The sequence below is a fragment of the Rhododendron vialii genome, chromosome 9a (assembly GCF_030253575.1).
Source record: "Rhododendron vialii isolate Sample 1 chromosome 9a, ASM3025357v1".
Taxonomy (NCBI): domain Eukaryota; kingdom Viridiplantae; phylum Streptophyta; class Magnoliopsida; order Ericales; family Ericaceae; genus Rhododendron; species Rhododendron vialii.
In genome coordinates this window covers 23,947,299-23,971,291 of record NC_080565.1, presented here as the reverse complement: position 1 = coordinate 23,971,291, position 23,993 = coordinate 23,947,299, and the positions used below count along the sequence as shown (strand labels likewise).

The window sequence follows — 23,993 nt, the reverse complement described above, 5'->3', positions numbered from 1 at the left end:
AAAATCAGTTTAGAGTATTTGTCAAAAATATTCTGAAAAGATTAAAAAAGAAAGAAAATTTCAAATTTTGAAAGAGTTTCTGAGATTCTGCAACACAAATTCTAAAAAAACTCATAATCTCGCAGCTGCAACAAACATGTTTTTCAATTACTACTAAAATCTGAAATCTGAAGTATGCAGCAACATCTGAAGCTAAAATCAAAAATTTGTATCCATAGCTATCACAAATACGTCCATAGTGCGATGACAAATCATAACAATTTTTTCGCGCCCAGAATTTCAACGTCCCCTCTTTTCCTGTGCCCGTCGCGCTTACATCCCATGCGGAGGGAATGGAGTGAACGTTCAGATTAAAGCTTATTACACATGGGACGAAGTTAAAAAGTTTTCAGGCTTAATATTAAGGAAATAATATTAAGGAAATAAAATTAACAATGTATGAGGCTTGATTAAAAGGAGAGAATTATTACCGAAATATCACAAAATATGTGATATCTTGATCAATGCCTTGATATTCCTCCAAAAATGCGAACTTGGCAAATAAGCACAACTCGTCCAGAAAAAAACCCGAAAACTCTTCTGGAAGAAGTTCAAATGCATTCGCTTCGGATATTGATCAGTCTTTGTTTGACATGGTTTACGGCTAAGTTGGTCATTAGTACTGGATAACTCTGAGCTCCAATCTGATCTCTTGCCTTTCCGACCTTTTCTCGATGATGATGGCCCTGCTTGCTACTACTTATACTCTAACTTATTTAGCTTGTTTTTTCTTAAAAAAAATCTAATGATGGGTGTTTGTTAACAATTATGAATAATCACTAATTTTATTTTTCTAGCTTATTTGACTCCAAAAAAATTACATTATTTTAAGCTTCAATTTGAAGTTTTTTTGTGTGTGCATATTCTAATTTGTTAAAACAATAATAGACAATAGAATTCTAAGGTGAATAAGTTATTCTTACTCTCGTTTTAAAGACTCTAGACGTTTAGTTCGTAAAAGGAAAATTCTAAAATCAGCCCACTTGGCTGACAATAGTGAGGGTGTGACATGTATTAATGGGTATAAAAAGTACATAGAAATATGTGTTTTCCTTATCTTCTAGTGTGTTTATCGTCAGCCCAGTGGGTTGACAATAGCAAGACCATTTTTTTTTTTTGTGAATTTTGAGTTGTGAACAAACCTAGAGGACTAGGATTCTATTTATAGACTTAGAGCATCCGTAGTGGAATAAGAAAAAGTGAATAATAAAAACATGTCACATCAGAATTTGATTATCCATTTAGAACATTGTTTATTTTTTACTGATAATCAAAACCAATAGGTCCATTGCCAGTTGTTCCTTCCCTCTGAACTTTTTCCCTTCATTTCACGCATATTTTTTGAAAAAACAATTTAGTGATTTTTTTTTTTGAAAAAACAATTTTAATTAAACAGTTTTTGAAAAAAATAGTTTAAGTTAAAAACAATTGTATAAAAAATAGTTTTGTGTAAAAATAATGAGTAGATTTTTGAAACAAAAAATAGTTGTTTTTTGTAAATAAGGTTTTTCAAAAAACACTGTTTTGTGTTTAAAAAAATTTGAAAATACAATTATTTTATAAAAGTTTCTGAAAAAATAGTTTTTAAAATATTTTTTTAAAAACATTATTGAGAGAGAGAGAGAGAGAGAGAGAGAGAGAGAGAGAGAGAGAGAGAGAGAGAGAGAACGGAAGAGAGATAAGGTTTTTGTACGATGGGTGCACTTAATTGAGAAAATGTTGGAACCACTAAATTTGGTTATTGATAAAAGGTTGCTAGTTTTGATTATTTAAATACCAAAATTTGATGAGCTGCTAAGAGGTTTGCTAAATTTGGTAATACCAATGTGAGCTTCTTTTTGAATAAACATTACTAACCTTAGCAACTTTTTTAATTTTGATTATTCCACTGCTGATGCTCTCAGAAGAAGTTTCTACACTTACAATTCCCACCCAAAAATGGATGGGAGGGCACTTCAGCTTTTTTGTTACTTTTTTGACAGAGAATGAAGCTAGGGTGTAAGTTGACAAACTTACAATACTAGGTGTTCAATTGAGATTAGTGGACTCTCAAGTGTGTGTGTGACATTTGATTAAAAAGGTTATCGGTATTAATTATTTTCAAATATTCCAAAAACGAAAGAACCTAAACAGTTGCAGAGTTTTACAAGATTCTAGAATATTCTACGAGCTTGGAGAGGACTCCACTATGTGATAGACTTGTAAAGAGAGTTCTAACATATTGTAGATACGTGAAGGAAAAATATTCTATAAGAGGGTTCTAGATGGAGAATGAGAGCCACTGGATGAAAATGATCCTAGTCGATCATTGAGGAGATAAAAGGCTATAAAAACAGAATGGAATAACTCATTTGAAGGGTGAACTCAAGAGGGTGCACACTTGGGAGAGTGTAGTGAGGAACGTGCATGTTTGCCAAGACAGACTCTTAAAGATTGATGAGAGGAGAATTCTCTACGATTGCGAGAGAGAATCTTGCGAGGGGAGTTGTACATTGTACGAGAGGGAGTAATATAGATTGAGAGGAGAATTCTCTACGATTGCGAGAGAGACTCTTGCGAGGGGAGTTGTACATTGTATGTGAGCGAGTAAATATTACTCCCTCTGTCCCCAAATCTTGGTCCTGTTGGGGAGTGCGTGTCATTTTTCAATTGATTATATCTTACAATCTATAATATTTTTGGTGATTTTTAAAACTTTGTATGGAAGAGCTCATCAAGATCTATCAAACAAAATCAATATTTGATATAAAAAACATTATAAATTAGAAGATATAGCCAATCTTTTGAGACTTTCAAGAAATAAAAGAGGACCAAGAATTTAGGACGGAGACTTTCAAGAAATAAAAGAGGACCAAGAATTTAGAACGGAGGGAGTATCAAAATTCTAAATTAATGAAAGGTGTATTATTTTCGTGGTATATGTAGATATACTACCATTCTTTAACCTAAAACACATCATATTAGGATACAAGTGGTTCGCTCATGATAGCAATTAGCAAAACTACGAAGACCAATGTCATTGGCTATAAGATTCTAGCTAGTCTCCCATCAAGCATTTGGCCCTATGTTATCGTAATAATTAACACTCACTTATTTTCAACATAAATTGAGAGCGACATGAGCAAAAATTGAGCCCTAATAGCGTTCCATTAGGTGCTAAGTCATTCGTTCAAGAAAGCTAGTGCAACACTTAAGAAAACAAATTTATCAGTTAGGTGCTACGGCTTCCTCAATTTCAAAAAGAAAAAATGAGGGTGACATGACAAAAAACAGAGTCCTACTGGTGTCGCATCGGGGTGCAAGAAACGACTGCAATAACTAGGAGTAACAAATTCATTGGCTTAATATTACAGGCACTCACTATCTTACAGAAACATTAGGGCGAACATGATCTAACACTGAACACTTGTGATGTCGCACTAAGCTGTAAATCTTTTGGTGAAGGAAGTAAGTGGTACTTTATTAACCTTAGGTGCTAGTCTCTCACGAAAGAAACGACGTAGTGTTTGAATTTGGTGAGCAAATCTGTCCATCTCAAATGTCATTACATACAAAATGTCATTGTACTAATAATTTTCATTTTACGATGACAACAAAGCTTCCAATCTTCATGTCATGTTTGGGATATTATCTTTTATTTTTCTACTGTAATGTAATTGCCCCCTAGTGAATATAAGGTGTTGATTTTCTAGTGGGATCTACTTTAAAGTGGAAATCGTAGACCGAGAGTGTGTATGAAATTAGACTTTAATTCTCTACAGAACTATTATTTGAACCACTAATATTTCTTTTGCGCCAATCAACGCGATATTTCGCTGGTTTGTTTTGGCGGCAAAGAGGCGCCGTTTTCTCTTTACTTTATTTAAAAAGGGGAAGTGTGAAACTACTTTTTTGCTTATTACAAGGAGTCATGTTTCTATTGTTAACATGATATCTACTTTAAATATTTTAACACATGTTACCACCACATGTGGAGACAGCTAGCGACAATATCTGACCAATTTTTTTGTTCTTTTTCTAATTTAGGAAAAATAGTAATAACTCCATCAATTAGCACCAATTTTCCTCCAGTATCCTTAATGTTCAATGTACAGATCTCAAATTATAAGTAAAATTTCACTTGATTCTATTTTGAAAGCACCTTTGAGATTATATTGACCTCCAAGTTTATCCCAAAGGAAATTTTTATTATTACCAAAATGTAAATGATAATCAATGTTTTTGTTAACCAGATGTCTACTTCTGAGGCTCGAAGGTAAAGACTGAAAAACTCTCCAGTAGTCCTAAGGTATGAAATGTTTGGCTTTCGTAAAATTCAAACATGCAATCTCATGCAGAACAAGTAGTTATTGTTTTTTTCATTTTCACTTGGGCAAACCCCTTGGCGTTGCTAATCAATTTTTCTAAAGGCATGTGATAGAAGAATACAAGTATCTAAAATATATCAAATGGTACATATGTCAACAATCATACTAAGGTCACGCGTCCACTAAACTTTTTTCATTACAACTTTTTGGCTTTAGTTTTAAGTTGTTCATACTAAACCAAAAATAAAAATAAAAATTTGTCAAAAGTTAAGTTGTTTCAATTAAACTAAAACATCCAATACATTTTCTTCGATTATCCCAACACATTTTCTTCGACTCTTAATTTAGTGAAAACAACCTGACTACAAAAGCTACTAGAAGTTGTCCACAACTTCTAGCTTACAAGAAACGCTCCCTAAGTCCAACTAAAAGCCCTTTAAGAGAGCAAATATTGATGGGAAAATGACGATCCAAGACGTGTTTTGATAATTAATAGCCGCCAAGGACATTCAAAAAACATTTGTTAATGCTGAAAATGTCATTGACGGGGTATTAATTATCAAAACACATCATTGGCCGCCATTTTTCCAATAACTAAATAAATAATCCCAATTCAGGAGAAGAAATAACCTATCTTTGCTTTTCACAAGCGTGGCCAACTGATCTAATTGCAAGTTGGTTCTATAAGTAATCAATTCTGTGCTTATCTATTGGGTTATGTACTATAACAAACGATGGTTTCTTCTTTCTTTTTTTAATACATTCAAGAAACTTGCACTAGCCTAATCTAAGGGGGTTAGGGAATGGACAGACCCCTACGGTGAGAATCGAACCCCAAGATCTTATCTTGATAGAGGGTGCACCTTACCACTTTTTGCTTCCCTTTGTTCCCAACAAACTATGATAAATCGAAATAGAGTAAAATGTCCGGGCTTTGACACTGCAATACATGGCCATGTTCGTTACAGCTTCTAACTAACTTATGTAGCTTATGTAGTAGTAACGAATTTTTTTTTGAGCTTTCGAACACCGGCTATTTGGATTTTTCAGCTTATTTGACCTATAAAACGAGACAGTTCAATTAAATTGACAGATAAGTAAGGCCTGCTTTCTCAAATTCAAATCTCCTGTCAGTAAGATTCTCAAAGACCACAGTATTAACCCTGCCCCAGGATACGAGAGTAACAAAACCACAGGCACACATCCATACCAATGAAAAAAGAGCTGATAGTGCAAACACTTCCAGAATTGTACGAAGAATATCTAATAATCTAGTATTGTCATGAGCAGTTTTTTCCACTTAAAACATGAAAAACTAAGAGCATAATACATTATGACTTTGGAGCATAAAAATCTTGTCAACATGGATGAATACAGAAAAAAAATCTATGTTTTGGACTCAATAGATGGCTTTTTCTGTAACAAAATTGGGAGTGAACTACTGAGAGACACAACTCTGAGACACCGAACCACCCCTTCGCTGGGAAAAAGACTATAGTACCCTCGGTCATGTTTTCTGTACTTACCTGGGACCTCTCTCATCAGTCATCACTATCAAATATGCAAGTCTTGAGCACCCTCTGAAGAAAGAAAAGTTGGTTCGTTGTATAAACTTGATCTCTCTTCTATTCGCTTAGTCAGAGTGAAGTTTTCTCTTCTGGCACCTATTGACGTACCACTTGGCATGCTTCTTAAGGCCCATGCCAATCATCACTTTGAGGCTCGCAAGCATGACAAAGGTCATGGCAGACAGTAGCAAGATCCAAAAGAGCCTCCACGGAAGTGGACTATAAGGAAGATGAGCAGCATAAACTGGAGCCAATACTCTAATTACCTGAAAAACCCAAGAATTACTACTCTTCCTAAAAGCAAATTTGACTCCATAGTCCTATGACTAGGAGGGGGGGCTCCTTCCCATTAACCACTGGAGAATTGCCTGGCTAAGCAGGCCAAAACTAGTATAGAGCAAATGAGTTAAGAATTATTGCTGATACTAACCACACATGCTGGTGCCAAAGGGACAAAAGTAAGGGTTTTCTTCCCATTTTCCGTTTCCATATTCAGAGTCTGTCAAAGATGATACACCACAAAAATGAGGCTTCTGCAGCATACATATTGTACAGAAACAGGGAATAAAAGATGCGTCAGGTTACCAACGTTAATGAGATGAAGAATGCAGATGTAAATTTTATCACACAATTGTAAAACAGAAGGTAAATTTCTCCGTGCACCTTTTCCCAGTTGGGTGCGTTATAGTATAATTTTGTTCTAACTGAACCAGGATATGAAAAGCTAAAAAACATAGAGACAATCAAGATCCAAGATCACGTGTCAAAGTGACAACACAGACAATGACCCAAACGAACAGTGCTCCACTACATCGCATACTCCCCATTACAGCTATATCTCCACTAGGAGAGTACAATGCGTCTTCATTAACCCAAAACCTTTGACATGTTTGCACTCATCAATATGTTCATATGGTTAAGTATTCCTTTCTACCATTTCCATTTTTTAGAGGCTTTTTTGCCTTTACCATCCTTCGTTTGCTGCAATTACAATATGTCTAACGTCTGGATTCTTTAAATGCCATTTCTTTTAGTAGTCGTTGGAAAAATCTTGTTACGTTGCTTATCAGGAATTCCATAATCTCCGTAAGTAATGCACTAACAAAAAGTAAGTCTCCACTTTTTGTTAACTTCACTACTGGGCAATATTTTACTCCTGAAGTGTCTTCTTTCAGCAAAATTTCCAACAGGACTATTGTTTTCCTATCCGCACAACATTCCCAGCTGCTCACAAAAAAATTGAAGCCATTTTAATAGCACTATGTTTTTAAGTTGTAAAAGTGATTATGTCTGGACTCAGAGCATGTCTTGCTACAAGTTCTACACAAACACGGAAAAACAAATTCCCTACCACTCATCCAATCAGGGCATATTCGAACACCGCTTCCAGCTAGTATGCTACAAGAACTTGGCATGCTTATTAGCAAACACCTAAGCAGAACATGACAATTACGGGCCACCCCACAACCTCAATCAAGTAAGTAAAACAACCAGGGTGGGACAGGCTACTAGTATTAACTTCCTGGGATGTAATTAAACAGATGCACTTGCAGTTGCTTGCACCCACAGAAACAAACTCACGGCCACACATACATACAGATAAGGCTGCCTAAATCCAACCTTTCACTCTCCAAGGTACACAGATCAGATCTATGCCCACTACCTAGCTCACTTTCTTTTCTTTTACTCGTATGCTATGAACCACCGGCACTCCAAAAGGGTGCCGTATCCACGTATTGGACACGGGGACACAGCTTGGGGACACAGGGACACGTATTGGACACGCCATGTGGTGTGTCCAATAATATCTATCACTTTTTGATAGGGGGCACGCGGGGGACACAGATGGGGACATGCCGGGGACACGGCTGGGGGTCAAAATGTAATATTTTTAATTTTTGGGGGGTTAGCATGAAATTATTCAAAAAAATTGGAGTCAACCGTAATTATGCCTTTGGAAAGGGGGCGACTATTCGCAACCCCTTATTTTCTCCATTAGCCCATTAAAAATTTTCAAATAATTACAACATGAGCCCCCAATGCAAAATGTCCAAGTTGCCCTTCCAACTTTTTAGATGAAAACAATTTCGGTAACAAACTGTCGAATATATATATATATATATATATACACAGGGCGGTTCCGGGGACACTTAAAAAAACACCTAAAAAAATACCTCATAGTTCCCGATCAAATTTTGATGATCTGAGCCGCTCAATGTGATCAGAACGTGATTTTAAAGGTACCAGTGAGAAATCAGCAAAAAAAATGACCGGGAAGGGCTTGATCCGAACAGTTTCAAATAGTTTTTTATTGAACGGTTCAAATAAAAACTGCTCAAATCAAACATTTCCCGGTCATTTTTTTTGCTAATTTCTCGCGGGCACCCTTAAAATCACATTCTACACACATTGAACGGTTCGGATCATAAAAATTTGATTGAGAACTATGAGATTGAGATTATGGGTGTTTTTTTAGGGTGTCCCTTGAACCGCTCTCTCTCTCTCTCTCTCTCTCTCTCTCTCTCTCTCTCTCTCTCTCTCTCTCTATATATATATATATATATATATAGGATCTTAAAATAAGGACCATACATGCGGACCTCCCCATTTCTCGCCTTTCCCGATCTAATTTCGATGATCCGAGCCGCTCAATGTGATCAGAACGTGATTTTAAGGGTACCCGCGAGAAATCGTCAAAAAAAAAAGATCGGGAAGAGCTTCATCCAAGCAGTTTATATTTATATATATATATATATATATATATATTCAAGTAAGGACCTTAAAATAAGGACCATACATGCGGACCTCCCCATTTCTCGCCTTTCCCGATCTAATTTCGATGATCCGAGCCGCTCAATGTGATTAGAACGTGATTTTAAGGGTACCCGCGAGAAATCGTCAAAAAAAAAAGATCGGGAAGAGCTTCATCCAAGCAGTTTATATATATATATTCAAGTAAGGACCTTAAAATAAGGACCATACATGCGGACCTCCCCATTTCTCGCCTTTCCCGATCTAATTTCGATGATCCGAGCCGCTCAATGTGATCAGAACGTGATTTTAAGAGTACCCGCGAGAAATCGTCAAAAAAAAAAGGTCGGGAAGAGCTTCATCCAAGCAGTTTTTATTTGAACCGTTCAATAAAAAACAAACAAAAACTGCTCAGATGAAGCCCTTCCCGGTCATTTTTTTTGACGATTTCTCGCGGGTACCCTTAAAATCCCGTCCTGAACACAATGAACGGCTCAGATCATCGAAATTCGATCGGTAAAGGGAGGTCCGCATTTTATTAAAATGAGGTGGTCCTTATTAGAAGAGGACTCATATATATATATATATATATATATAGATATATCGGTAACAAACTGTTGAAAATATATATATAATTTGGTAATGAACTGCCAAATTCTGGTATATACTTCGGTATTAGGTTACCGAAAATATATTTGACAATATTATATTACTGAAAATTAGAAAAGTCTTATATATATACATTTCGGTAATTGATTGCCAAAATTATATAAACATTTCGGTAACTAACTGTCGAAATTATTTAAATATTACGGTATTCAAATGTCAAAAACATTACATTTTTTCGGACTTGAAACGCCGAAAATAAAGGGAGGAGAGGGGTATAATAGGAAGATTTGGGGAAATTAATGGGTTATATGGAGTAAATAAAAGGAAATTAATGGGTTATATGGAGTAAATAAAAGAAGTGGGCTAATGGAGAAAATAAAGGGTTGCGAATAGTCGCCCCCTTTGAAAAAAAAATTATACAATTAGTGAAATTATTCATATACAATGATGGTTCATTAAAAAAAAAATTATGAATGATAATATATTTTATTTATTTATTTATACATGTGGCGTGTCCCCCGCCATGTCCGTATCCCCATTTTTTTAAAATTACTGTGTCCCATGTCCGTGTCCGTGCTACATAGCTCGTATGTAAAATTGATGGAGACTTGAAGAAATTCTTCAACAATCAATTACTTAATAATAAAGGAAGACAACCAAGAAGTCATAACTTAGAACATTATATGCACAGACAAGATAACCTGATAGAGAAGCAAGGAGTAAAGTTGCAAAGAGGATGACAATGCAACGGACAAAAGTGTAAAGCCTTACCTGTTTGCAAAGATCTTCGAGAAATTCAGAGTACACAATTGGCTTTATGTCGTTAAATTTAGCAATAAAACAATGTTTTATTATGTCAATCATCATTTCACAGATATAAACCACGAGAGCATTCTGCAAAGTCAAGAAAATAAGATATAAGCCAACAGAGATGCAAGCAAAAGAAGAAAACTTTAAGCTTATTCCAACTTATTACTTTCCTAGAATAGTGCCCAGGATTTCCAAGTGAACTTACAGAAACAAAACTTTCAAACCAAGGACCCTCTGCTTCCAAAATATTTTGAGCTAGAACGAATAATAAAAATGCCGAAATGTGGAACCGTTCTACCGAATCTGGTCATGGCAATACAAACTTTTGTGAGAAAAGCGTTCAAAAGATGACTTGTAATGAAGATATATACATCCAGAAATTCCATATCAACAGCATTTTGATATCTATGTAGCAAAAATGGTGAGACGAACTAGAACTAAAAGATGCAAACGCAAGAAAGATAGGATATCTTTCAGCTAAAAGTAAACAAAAACTAAAGAAATAAGTAGCAAGAGGCTTAACACTTGCAATTCCAAAAGAACCGGATGAAACAATGTTTAGAACCACGTTCCAAAAGGCATTAGCAAGCCCTCAAGTTCTAGCCCAATGCCAAGCACAGTACAGCAACAGTTAACAAAGAGTTTTCCGGACCACAGTGACTGTGACAAGTTTGTAGACATAACAAAACCTTATCCTGACTCCTAAAAGATAAATTAAAAGCATTTAGGCAGGGACGATGCCAACGAGGATTTCTACGGTAGACTCAATAGTAAAGATGGAGAAAAGAATATTTATAAACTTGTCAAGCTGCGAGAAAGGAAAGCTAGAGACATTTCTCAAGTTAAGTGAATAAAAGATATTGATTTGGTGGTCTTGGTGGAAGACAACGAGATCATGGATGGATGGAAGTTGTATTTCAATAAGTTCAACGAGAAACATGAAGGAGACTTTGGTGGGGAGGAAGTTTATGTACTTAGCAAGAACATAGAATATGAGTTCTATCGGAGAATACAAAAGTCCGAAGTGGTCAAGGCTTTGAAAAGGATGAAACTGGGTATGGCCTTAGGACCAGATGGTATCCCTAAAAGTCTAAATGACTTGGTTGCCAAAGTTGTTCAACAAGATTATTATGACTAGAAAGATGTCCGACAAATAGAGAAAAAGCACCTTAGTACCTATCTATAAGAATCTTAGTAGCAATAAGAATCGTAGTAGCACGAAGCGGGAGTGGGTGCGGGGGAGTGGAGGCACCTAGAAGCTCCTAAGGTTGGGAGTGCCTAAAAAGCGTATATAGATTTCATATAACTATGTATATAAAGTATCTTTAAATACTTAACCATTGAAGGAAAAGTGATTACTGATGATAATTTTTACGATCTTAAAGGGTACTTATAGGAAGTTAGATATTTTCAATTTGCAAAACTTCTTGAGTGATAAGATTTTCATATTTTTATTTCCACAATGGCATAACTCCCTTAAAAATAAGAGAATAGTTGCCTTAACCACCCAATAAGCTCCCATTTTAGTTGGGAGCGAGCTCCCGTCTCGAGGGGAGCGAGCTCCCATCAAGCTCCCCATCTTGGGAGCGCCGATTCGAGCTCCTGTCTTGGGAGCGCACCTATTTTAGAAGGATCCTACTACTAAGATAAGAATAGAGGGGATATTCAAAACTCTGCAACAACTGTAGAGATATTAAGTTGATGAGTCATACGATGAAGTTGTGGGAAAGAGTTATTGAGCATCGCCTAAGGATGGTGACTACGGTGTCACCATCTGAGAAACAGTTTGGATTCATGCCTGGGAGACCATGGAAGCTATCTATCTATTACGGATATTGGTAGAAAAACACAAAGCAAAGAAAAAGGATCTCCATATGGTTTTAATAGACTTAAAAAAGGCTTATGATAGGGTGCCTCAAGACATTATATGGTGGGTTCAAGAGAAAGGGAGTCACCAAAGGGTATATGGAGGTGATTAGAGACATGCATGAAGGTGTCATCACTACCATTAGATCGCCAGTAGGGGGGAAACGAGTGAATTTTCAATCATAGTAGGATTGCATAAAGGGTCAGTCTTGAGCCCGTACCTCTTTGCCTTAGTTATGGATGAATTGACTAGACTATTTCAGGAGGATATCCCACGGTGTATGTTGTTTACAGATGATACTGTCCTCGTAGATGAAACCACTAGAGGTGTTAATACGAAATTAGAAATTTGGAGGGAAGCATTAAAGTAGGGGTTTCGAATATGTAGGAGTAAAACTGAGTATATGGCGTGCAAGTTTAGTGGTACCAAAGAGTGACCATTTTAGGTATTTAGGCTCAATTATTAGTAAAGATGGAGAGATTGCCGATGATGTGACCCATAGGATCGAAGTGACGTGGCTCGAGTGGAGGAGCGCTACTGGTGTACTATGTGACAAGATAGTACCCACAAAATTGAAGGAAAAATTCTATAGAACTGCCATAAGACCAGTGATGCTTTATGGGACAGAATGTTGGCCTATTAAGAAATAACAAGTGAGCAATATGAGTGTAACGGAAATGAGAATGTTGAGGTGGATGTACGGTAAGACTAGACGAGACATGATTAGAAATGAAACGGTTCGTGAGATGGTAGGTGTAGCACCTATAGAGGAGAAGTTGAGAGAAAATAGGCTAAAGTGGTTTGGGCATGTCTACCGTAGATTGGGAGATGCAGTAGTTAAGACAGTGAATAGGATAGCTTTGGGTAGCAACGCTACGGGAAGGGGAAGACCTAAATTGACATCAGATGCCGTTGTGCACAAAGATATGAGTCTAATGGGTTTGAGTGAACAAGTGAACCTTGACAGAGCTTATTGGAGAAAAAGGATTCATGTAGGCGACCCCAATTGATTGGGACTTAAGGCTTGATTTGGTTTGGTTTATCTATTGTATGAGTATTCCTACATAAGTATCATATGAGCCCACTATCTTCACCTATTGCTTAATAGAATCAGTTTGTCTAGACTCTAATAACCCACAGATAACTCAAGTAGATTCATTGTTTACCTTGCTTACCCTCTCCCGAAATTATTGTTAAAGAAGGTAACCTCTTATTTTCCCCCACAAGAACCAGAATGCGGAACGAGACAAATATAATGTAACCCGAGTCCATCCCAGTCATCAGCAAGTAAAGTAAAACTAATACAACTACAGAAATCCACGAAAACACTAACGAGATACTAACATGCATTAACACTACTCGAGTATGCTTGATCTATTGCATGATATATTGCAGAAACAAGGCCAATTCAGACCTGACAACAACAACTGTTAATTTTCCCCATCAAAGTGAGTGAGCAATATTTATACAAATGTTCTGCATGGATCAAATTGAAAGAGTGGTATCCTTAACTCCAAAAAAGGACAATGCAAGAGAAGAATAACGAGGAAGCCAACTAACCATGATACACCAGAATTTGAATATTATCCTTGCTGAAGCGTTTAAATACATTGCTCTTTATCTCCGCAAAGTTGTTTGATACCAACAAAGCAAACAAGGCATTATTGTGAGCGACAATACAAGTTGACAATGTAATGGCCTGAGCTAATAAGATGAATGAATGAACAAGTGGGAATAGTTAAGGAACCAAAATAAGAAAATTAATATTGTAACACATTAAGAACAAAGTCACTTCCAAAAAAGGATATTTGATGAAACTGCAGCTAATGCTTCGTCTGAAACGAATCTCCAAATCCAGTATCTAGTGTGTTCTGGTGAACAGTTAGCAAGTCCTTCTGCTGTATTGAATAATGTTTGCAGCACATCTCCACCAAAATTTTGGCATAGTTTGTCAAAAATCTGTCGTCAAGGAAGAAAGGTAAGTGTATGTAACAATGATATACTGTTTGAACATTAATCAAGCCAACAAAAATCAGGTAAACAAGGATGCGAGAGCAGCAGTGCAGCACCAGAGCCTTTTCCAAATAGGTGAACTACATACTGTGAATACAGTTTAAGGCGTAATGGTACATCAAGCCATCAATTTCAAGATTCTGAAAATAATTAATTGGCTAAAGATACTTGGATCAGGAATATATACAATCCTAGGTATTGAGGTCCAAGACCTTTATAATAGCTCCAAATGCATGTTTCAAAATGCTATCCAGATTCCTAATCAAGCCCTCCCAGACCCCTTATTTTATTTCCACATCTCTGTATATTCCTCAAGATTAGTGGCCTTCAAATAAGCTTAGCAATTTTAGTATAGCATATATCCAGGGACCAGGTACATTATTTTCAAAATTCCACATTCCAATAGGAGTAGGTTGATTTCTTTCTGGAACGGCAAATTAATTGCTGTTACATTTAAGCCTCTCCATGAAAGTTGTGTGTGCATGAACACTGGACCTCTACGTTGCACATCATTGGGATTAGCAGTAGATGAAGAATCATAACCGTAAAGATTGTCTAGGCCAGTTAACTACATAGAGTAGCAATTATGCTCACCCCATATAATGCTCAGATTACTTCCAAAGCACTAAAAGAACTTTTTAAAGACATCTTATTCAGTGAAACTACATTTTTTTACTCCTGTTACTTCAATATATGGTTGATAATTTGAACCAAGAGAAATCACTTATGCCTTGTTTGGATCATAACTTGAAAAAAAAATTCCAACTCAAAAAATACTCATTACTCGTACTTCTAATCATTACTCTCATTATCTCCAATCATTACTCTCATTTCTCTCTCTATTTATCTCTCCACTCATTACGCCAATCTCCAATTATTACCCTAATTTCTCTCTCCATCATTACCCCAAAAATTATTTTCAAATTTTCCAAAGTTGTCATCCAAACAAAACATTAATGCCTTGTTCATGATTACTTCATTCTTTTCCCTTGTAGGGAGGGAGGAAGCAGTATGGGCAGAGGGCTCTTACTTTATAGCTACAAAAAAAAAATTTTAAAAAATACTAGGATTAAACTTTTGGCTGTATACACATCATTGTAACAATACTAGGATTATTCCATGCTTGAGTCCTATAATCCACTCACCTCCAGCACATTGTAGACCACATAAAGTTTGATCGTTCCTTGACCACGAATCATGTGATATATAAGGCTGATATCTGAGGCAACAAAGAATATAATATTAGAACACAACGACTTCTAACCAAAGCAAACGGAGCATTAATATGACAATCAAATGTAAGGACCGAATTGCCCCGCTGAACCTGTTTGTTCAAGAAGAGCAACCCCACAAGCCAGAACCATGAAACAGCCAAAGTCAGACAGCTCTGCAGCAGAAGGCTTTTCAAACTGCCTGGCACAAGTATGGTTAAATTACTTTGTAGATAACACCATCAACCAAAAAAGATCGCAAAACACACAAACCAAAAGAAAAACAACACAATACAAAAGCAGGAAGGAAAGAAAAGCAACAAGAACACAAACAACAACATTCAAAATCTCCATCAAGAAGAAATACTACATTCCTGTATTTTTACCTCTCATTTGTCTGTCGAAATCTAAGTAAGAAAAAGCTTGAACTGCAAAATTTCATATACGTAAACTTTCCTCGGAGAGATTCAGGGGCTCAAGGCAACACCACTGCAAAATAAACAGAATGAAAAAACCAACTCCAACCTAAGCTTACCAGAATTCAATATCCGAGAAACATATAGGCCTTGTTCGTTTTAATGTTTTACTTTGTTTTAACTTTATTTTCCAATCATTACCCTATATCTTTCTCCAATCATTACCCTATTTCTCCAATTATTAATTTCATTTCTCTCTCTATCTCTCTCCACTCATTACCCCTTTCTCCAATCATTACCCTATTTCTCTCTCCACCCACTACCAAAACTAAAATACCCAAAGTTACAAAACAAACAAGGCCATAGTTCCTCCGACAAAGTTTCCTTGGTGCGGGCCTTCAAAGTGAGAGAGAAAGAGATTTTTTCCTCATAATGGGGCTGCGAAGGGCATGGCATTCATTCTGCTATTTTTCATAAGAGTAGCACGGCCTTGGTTCACCCAAAAGTTTAATCCAATTATAGCCCAGATGACATCGACAGCCAATGCATTTCTTTAAGATAATAAAAAGTAGCCCACTTGAGTAGCTCACTCCATGAAGAAAATAGTCAGCCACACAACCCCAACCATGTTCATTCCAACTAGATACGAGGCAATGAGTAGTCCAGTAAATTTTTTTATTTTTTTTTGATCGGCAAACATTAAATTTTATTAAAAATGGGGAAAGGGAATCCAACAAAGAGTTGGAACAACCATACACCTGAAATGGGCAAAAGCCCAACCACCTAAGGGTCTACAAGGGATCACAAAATAGAAACAATAGAGCTCAACCCAACACCCAAATAAAACAATACAGCCAAACACCCAAATCCCGGCCCAACCCTGGACCGGCCCACCCAAGCCAACTCCCAAAACCCTAACCACAACGGTGGCCACTACCGTACAAACCACCGGAGAAACCAGCCTCGCAGTTTAGCCGATCCGGCTACTCCCAGAAGTAGCAACTGGCGGCTGGACACCGGCCTACGAGGGAGACCACCGATGCAGCCACGGCTAGGGAACCAAAACCGACCACCAAGACACAACAGAAAACACAAAAAAATCCCCAGGTTTCACGATCAACACAAGCAGCAGCAACCGACAGAAGAAAACGAACTGCCGGCCCCTTGCCCGAAAGATATCTCAGAAAGGCCGCCGGCCGGAATTCGGCACACAAAGACGACCAAGAGCAAACCAATCATGAGGACCGCAACCAACTCGCCGCCGCCGGAGAGACACCGAACCAGATCTGACCGCCATCTTTGCCAATCGATTTTGAATAACACCTACAACAACAAAAGTTAGAAAGCCCTATCTACACCTCCACCTCCACCTCCACCGCATCACAGCCCTACGCCTCCACCCAAGCAAACCGGATCCAAAAACCCCACCACACTGTCGCCCACGACCACTGATCATCTGAACACCCAGTAGTCCAGTAAATTAGCAACCTTCATTTAAAAACTAGTCCGCCACAACACCTGACCATGTTCCTCTTGCAACTCAGTTACAAGCCAAATAATGAGGCACTCATCAAGGATGAATCTGACTGATTTTTCGCCACACAGCAGCAAGGGGAATAATAGTAATGGCACCAAGGCAAAACAAAAGCAGAAAAAGGAAAGCTTAATCCTGTTATCAGTGTACGAGACACCAAGAATAGCCTTAAGTACAGAAACAAATCCCTCTTTGTGCTTAACGAAAGTAACCCTAACGACCCAATCAAACGGGGTTGCCTATATGAGTAATTTCCACCATTCGGCTCCATCAAGAGCTATATGGCAACATGCTCAGTCCAAGATAAACAGAGTCATATTGGTGTTTCCTACTTCATCCCCTTTCAACTTAGGTCATCCCAAATTGTTTTCAAGTATCTATAATTCACGGTAATGGTATGTCAACTGGAATCAAACCCCATATGTAAAATTGAACCCCCAATTGCACAATCGAACTCTATTAGTACTCAAACCATCGCTATTTTAATAACCAAAATCGAATCCAGAACAGGCCCCCATATGCCAAGCCAAACCATAATTGAGGACTCCACTCCCAAGTTGAAGCCTCCTATCAAAGAATCAATCTACACGCTTCAATCCTCAAGATAAAAAGAGATTGGATTGTCATCAAAAAGTAACCAGAAAGTTGCCTGACAGCATATCGCAGAAAATGTAGAATTGTCGAACAAAGTTGCAGGTGCACTCTTGTGGAATAGTGCATGTATCAGGAGTACTGGCAGATATGCACAAATATTGTACTGATACCGGATAGTACCAGCAGTAACTAAAAAAGCACCAGTGAATACTTAGCACTTGTTTTTCTTAAGTAACGTACTAGTACCTTGAATTCTTATCGGCCCCATATGTACCGGTCGACACGTAACAACCGATATTTAGCATCCTGATTCAATAACTATAACTCTTCCAGCATAAGGTGGAAAAGGCTTTCGTTGGTTGTCCGATCATCGAACAAAACTTACTATTCATTGGGGTATGAGGTGGAAAAGAAAAACAAAGTAGAAATCATGTCAGGAACAATCTTTCAGTTCTGTGGAACATTGTCATTTTCCACAATTTTTGTACCCATATTGCAGTAATAAAACCAGAAAACGGTTACACAAATATATGCATACATGTACAAAGCAGAAAGGCAGCTGTCAAACACAATTAAAGTAAGAAAATGCAGAACGAAATGTCTATCATTAATAAACCAACATGTGGTAACCTAATTATGTTTTCGTCAACAGAATTTCATAAGTAAACCAGTAACTAACCCTGTTTTAAAAAGCTTCCCAAAGGTCATGAGAATCCTTGCCGGCATGATTGTTAACAGTGACAAAAAGGAATCCAAGCAGACAAAGAGGCCAACATCTATAAGCTGCAAAAGTGTAATCATTTATTAGAATGTTCTTTTATCGAGAGCCCGTGTGTGCGTGTCACAAATTGAAGTCACCATAGACTTTTCTCCAGATTTATATTATCCTCAGATTTTGCCTCAAAAGTCACTCCAAACTTTAGAGTGCTCATAAAGCTCATACCTGACGTCAATGAGAACAATCTAGCCCCCACTGACAAAAGAGTGCTCATAACTCCAGACAAAAATGGTTAAACTTCAAATTTCCCAAAAGACTGAGAACCAAAATTACCAGCTCACATCGCCATGGCAAGCGGAACATAGTATCATATACTCTTTCCCGTTCTTTATCATTGCCAAGAGTAGTTGTGTTCCTTAAGGAATTTCCACTGTACAGTTCCTCCATAAAGTACTTCCACGGAGACTTCTCCACAGACAATACATCTGGCAGCAAAATTGTAGCACCATAACTGAAATTGCAGGAAAAACAAAAATAAAGAAGACCTTTGGTTTTCAATTTTAAAAACAAAAAAGAAAGAACCACGAGGAGAGCCAAATGAATTAACACTGCCACTAACACAGCCGAATCGATTAAAACTTCAAAATTATACTGAAGGTGCATTCGTATCTTACAGGTTAATGATCTGTGCTAGATCAAGACATAACTTATTCCAAACCTATACACAGAAGCTTTATCGGCATGATTCCATACTGCACTCCATGTATCTCCTCAAAAGACTAACTTGCAATAAGAAACATAGTGCTGACCTGCCACTCTTATGAAAACATGTACTAAAGATGAACTAGAAGTACGCAACAAATGAATGTGAGAAATCCTGTAAATGGCAAAGTAATTGATAAAAGGTCTTCTATCATTTCTCTCAAGATACGCTTCCAACATTTATGTTTTGCAGACTTTAGGTGTAAACGCTAAAAGTGTGTTCCTTCCTGAGTGTTTCATAGTGGCTTATCAGGAAAAAGAAATGGTTCGGCCGTTTCTATGGAAGCAAAAGGAAATGTCATTCCTAATTGAATTACGGTTCTCATTGCACAACTTTAGAGGGATCAGTGATTCAGTGGTAGCGACAACACATTAACCCCCGAACTACCATGGAAAAACAAAAAAGGACGTCATGAAACACAAGTGGTTTCTTCGAATAGTTTGATACATTCAGCCAGTAACATGTTACTATCTGCTAACCGTTTCAAAAAAAAAAAACATAACATCTGCTAATGCAGCTAAGGGTATTGTAGAATTTTGCAGCCATTTACAATAAATTCTAGTGGATCAGGCCTCAAGTAGAGAACCCTAATTTATTCTCTCCTCTTTTGGCCACAAGTATCTTTTCTTTTTCCTCTTCTCTTTTACTTTTCTTATTTCATTCCTAGAATCTAGCCAAACAGTAAAAATACAAGGAGCTCTCCAAGGCACAGATGACTGCAACATGGCCTTGGAAAAAGTTATCCACATAGAAAACATAAATTCGTCTCCGATTAGTAGAATCTAGAGGTTGAATTACCTGCATCCTCATTGATAACAGTAACAATGATGAGGCATAAAAATAGTCAAACATGGAGGAAGTTGCAAGTCAGATAGCACTCTGGTGGGAACTGTGGTAAGTGATGGAAAGAAGTTGCCACGGCAAGTACAAGAAAAGAAATTAACCGTGAGAATGAAGAGGAAATCAACAGATTGATACATGAAACCCAATTTGAGTATACTTCTTAACACTGAGTAGTAGACCCATGACACTGCCAAAATCTGGTGTACCTATCATGCCTTTAGCCCTTTAACATAGGTCAGAATTGAATGGTCATTCTAGGGGGTTATTTCCACTCTCCAGTTTGGCAAGTCAAAGGAAGTGCCAATTCCACGGATGTATATACCATCTTATCATTCAAGCACCCAAAAAAGGGTGTAGGTGTATGGGGTTGTTCTTTTTTTCTCATGGGGGTAATCTCTCTCAAATTCAACCTCATCATCGTGCACTGGAAACACAATGATGATTGTCAATTCCTTTGCCAGTTCAAGTGGATGCACCCATGCCAAGCCGCCATTGCCCCAATCTTATGTCCAATTGCATAAGCAGACATCTTCGACCTCCATAAGCACCAACACAACTGGCAACTACAAGCACCATCACTAACCACCAATGTTTAATTTGAGCCAGCCAACTATCTTTGTTAGATAAGCTCAGCCCACATATTCTCCTTAAAACCCAGGTATTAAGGAGAGGGAAGCTAGGACCTTATAACCAAGGTAGAGGGGGCTTGTCCAGGCGATGTGGGACACAATCCAACACACCCCCTGGCCCACAAAGCGCGGCAATCAGACAATGGTTCACCAACGAAAGGCCCAACCAAAGCTCTGATACCAAGTTAGATAAGCTCAGCCCACAGTCTCCTTAAAACCCAGGTATTAAGGAGAGGGAAGCTAGGGCCTTATAACCAGCATAGAGGGGACTTGTCTAGGCGATGAGCGACACAATCCAACATATCTTGACAAGTACAATTGAGTCATTGACCATCCTAACCAACACAGCCTACTCCACATTGGAACCATCGCTGACAACTACAAGCACCTTGACTCCTACCAAAACTGCATTCACTCTTAACAAGGCAAACTCAAAGGATTACGGTTTCAAAAAATTTCCAATGAACCTATCTTATGTCTTCCCCTTTAGAATATTTTCTGTGACTCTTTCTCTCAATCGAGTGCTGAGTTTAGCTAATGGTTTAAAATTTTAATTTCAAAAAATGGAAATGGAAATGATAACTGCTTTTGAATTAAATGGTTATATATCCAACTGATTCAACAAGAAAGAGGGGGAAAAAAGTACACATGCATGTTCATTGAGCTATTCTAGCACTGTTACTAGCCGAGCTAGCTATTACAATGAGAATTACCACTGATTACAACATCCTTTTTACGTTCCATTCCAATTCTAGAAACCATCCCATAACAACGTATGCAATTCCGGCATTACGAAACGTGGCCTAGGTATAGGCTTTTAAATCAGACTCGGAGAGTGTGCTCAGCCTTGTGCATGTAAGAGATTGATAAGGGAAGAAAAGTCTCAACCGTACACAGGTCACTCCCAGGGATACATACATCGCCACACATTCAGGCAGATTAAATAGAAAACTTCAGCCTTCCTTTTTTACCAAAAAAAAACTTCAGCCTTCAGAACAGCCCAATGTTGGCAATTTTTCTTCCCCAACTGCAGATATTAATCCACTTCTCACCATAGATATAACTAAAATTTGGCAGGCCAAGTGTAATTTATTCCAGTTTTTGGCTTCAATCCCATTGTGACCAAGAAGAACCAAAAAAAAAAAAAAAGGAAGTGAACCAACCACGCCCAACCGATAGAGATAGACCGAGATAATCAAATACTATGGAGCTTATAAACAATTCTAGTATCCAAGTTCATGCAAATTGGCCCATCACCTTGTGCATAAAAGCTGAGATGTTTTTGCTGTGTGACTGCAAAATGACTTTCATGTTCCAGGTGAAATGTATTCAATTGAAGAAAATTTACCTTCGAAGAGCTATAAAATAAAAGAACTTCTTTCCTTGCGTAGTTTTACTAATCAAAATATCATACACTGCATCTAATAGTCAACAAGCACACGTGATTACATCTTGTATAACCTACATGGCATATCTAACCGTTTCCATTAACTATATGTTACAGACAAAACTTATAGTATATTTTCCAAATCGAAATTAAGTGCTAGTGAGTTTAAGAGTTGCTCTTATTTTTTGCGCTAATACGTCAGCAAGTCACTCTTAAGTGTGTCAAATAATTTTTTACACCGCTACGTAAATTCAAGTACCCAATGACCAATCCATTTAAGTTCTACATGTAGCTACCACTTATCTAACCATTATCAGAAACATAAACACAAAAACCTAGGGCTGTAAATGAACCAAGGCTCGTTTTGTGCTTGTTCGAGCTCAGTTTGTTATTGAGCTCGAGCTCGCGGAAAAATCAATAAACAAGCCTAAAAATTAGCATGCTCGGCTCGAGCTTAGGAAAAAATTAAAAAACAAGCCAGAACATAAGAATGCTCGGCTCTGCTCCATAAGGCTCATTTCTTTTAACGGAAGGAGATTACATTCCTTCTTATTAATTCACAACTCACAAGTAATATGTTGATGTGCAATACTCAAAAACTATAAATTGTATCACTATTTTGAATAGAGGCTTTTTCTTGTAGCTTATATAGACATAAGACACATGCACATGCTCAATCAAAATTTCCCCTACTATGCAAGCATAAATATTTGTTTATGGTTGGCTTGTTAAGGCTCATGAAAAAAACTCGACTGCTCGAGTAATGCTTCGACTGGCTCGGCCAGTTAAGTTTTCACGTCGCCAAAAATTTAACAAACAAACTTGACCACAGCACAACTCGGCTCCTTTACAACAGCCCTACCAAAACCTAATAAAAGAAATAAGAGTCACACGGTTTGGAAGAAAGCAATATGACTTACTATTGGGATCTTGTGCCATCAACCGCTTCCAATCCAACGACCCCGCGGTCTCCAACCTCCTAACCGCATTCCCGTTCGGTTCCACCCGTTGTTTCGCCGACACAGAATCCACCTCCGTACAACCACTCTCCTCCGTATCCTCCTCGTCAATCCGCGACACGGCCCCCTCACTCCCACCACCAGTCACACTCCTCTGCCTCAACTCTCTCCCCTCAAAATCCCGCACACTAAGGAAGTCTGCTGCTTCCCTAACCGGACACACCGTACCGACACTCTCCTCCGGTTCACACACATTAACGCTCTCGACGCTGTGACTGTCGCAATTGGCTTCCGGTTCAGTTCTACATGACCCGTTCTCGGTCACCGCGGATCGTGGATCATCTAAAATTGAATCCTCGGATATGGAGCAGTCGATCATCGCGCTCTGCTTCTTCCTCTTCTTCTTGGATCCTCTGTTGTTGCGCTTTAGGCCAGTCGGCTTCGGTGGGTGGCCATTTTGGCGAGGGAAGGAATCGGAATTGGATCGGTAGAGGATTGATTCGAGGTCGTCGTCGTATAAGGAGGTTGCGGTGGCGGTGTTGAGTATGTCGAAGGAGAGCTTGCGGCTGCGGGATCTCGACGCCATGGGTTTAGAGAGAGAGAGAGAGAGATGGCCTAGGGTTTCACGATTGACTATGGAGTAATTGAGACACTGAGAATTGGATTCAGTGCTACCGACGAGGCTCTTTGGTAAATACCAAATCTGCTATGGAACTTGTAGGGACGGCGTTGGGATTCTCTTTTGAGAGGGAGAGAGAGCGGCGGGGTTACAGAATTTTAGGAAAATAAGTAAATAATTACGGTATTAAATTTCCTTCCATTTTCTACTCTCACAACCTAACTTCTTCTGTTAAAAAGTATAGTTATTTCTTAAAATATTTTTAAAAAATAAAATAAAAAATTACTTTTTCGATTACTTTCGTCTGGACGAGTCAATAACCTACAAAAATTTAGCGCAAAACTAACAAATGCGAA

At 37.9% G+C, this 23,993-nt stretch overlaps 1 protein-coding gene and 1 long non-coding RNA gene across 2 annotated transcripts; one reads left to right on the top strand and one right to left on the bottom strand.

Moving 5' to 3' along the window:
- Positions 1 to 5,594: 5,594 nt before the first annotated feature.
- On the bottom strand, positions 5,595 to 23,790 carry LOC131300727 (protein POLLEN DEFECTIVE IN GUIDANCE 1). The gene is made up of 11 exons (XM_058326694.1): positions 22,980 to 23,790; positions 18,771 to 18,922; positions 18,399 to 18,502; positions 15,289 to 15,377; positions 15,110 to 15,183; positions 13,760 to 13,910; positions 13,512 to 13,679; positions 10,290 to 10,387; positions 10,046 to 10,168; positions 6,345 to 6,413; positions 5,595 to 6,180 (listed from the first exon to the last, which is right to left on the bottom strand). The coding sequence occupies exons 1-11, from the start codon at positions 23,602 to 23,604 to the stop codon at positions 5,980 to 5,982; spliced, it is 1,854 nt and encodes a 617-aa protein (XP_058182677.1). The 5' UTR covers positions 23,605 to 23,790; the 3' UTR covers positions 5,595 to 5,979.
- Positions 18,955 to 22,936, top strand: LOC131300729 (uncharacterized). Its single transcript, XR_009191044.1, has 2 exons — positions 18,955 to 20,661; positions 20,858 to 22,936. It is a non-coding gene; the product is annotated as an uncharacterized LOC131300729 (long non-coding RNA).
- Positions 23,791 to 23,993: the final 203 nt, after the last annotated feature.

Excerpts from the sequence above, each read along its gene's own strand:
- LOC131300727 (XM_058326694.1), bottom strand. The coding sequence starts at position 23,604 with ATGGCGTCGAGATCCCGCAGCCGCAAGCTCTCCTTCGACATACTCAAC. Across the intron at positions 15,184-15,288 it reads TGCTCTTCTTGAACAAACAG|ATATCAGCCTTATATATCAC; the intron begins GTTCAGCGGGGC and ends TTGTTGCCTCAG. Across the intron at positions 6,414-10,045 it reads TCGAAGATCTTTGCAAACAG|ACTCTGAATATGGAAACGGA; the intron begins GTAAGGCTTTAC and ends CATCTTTGACAG.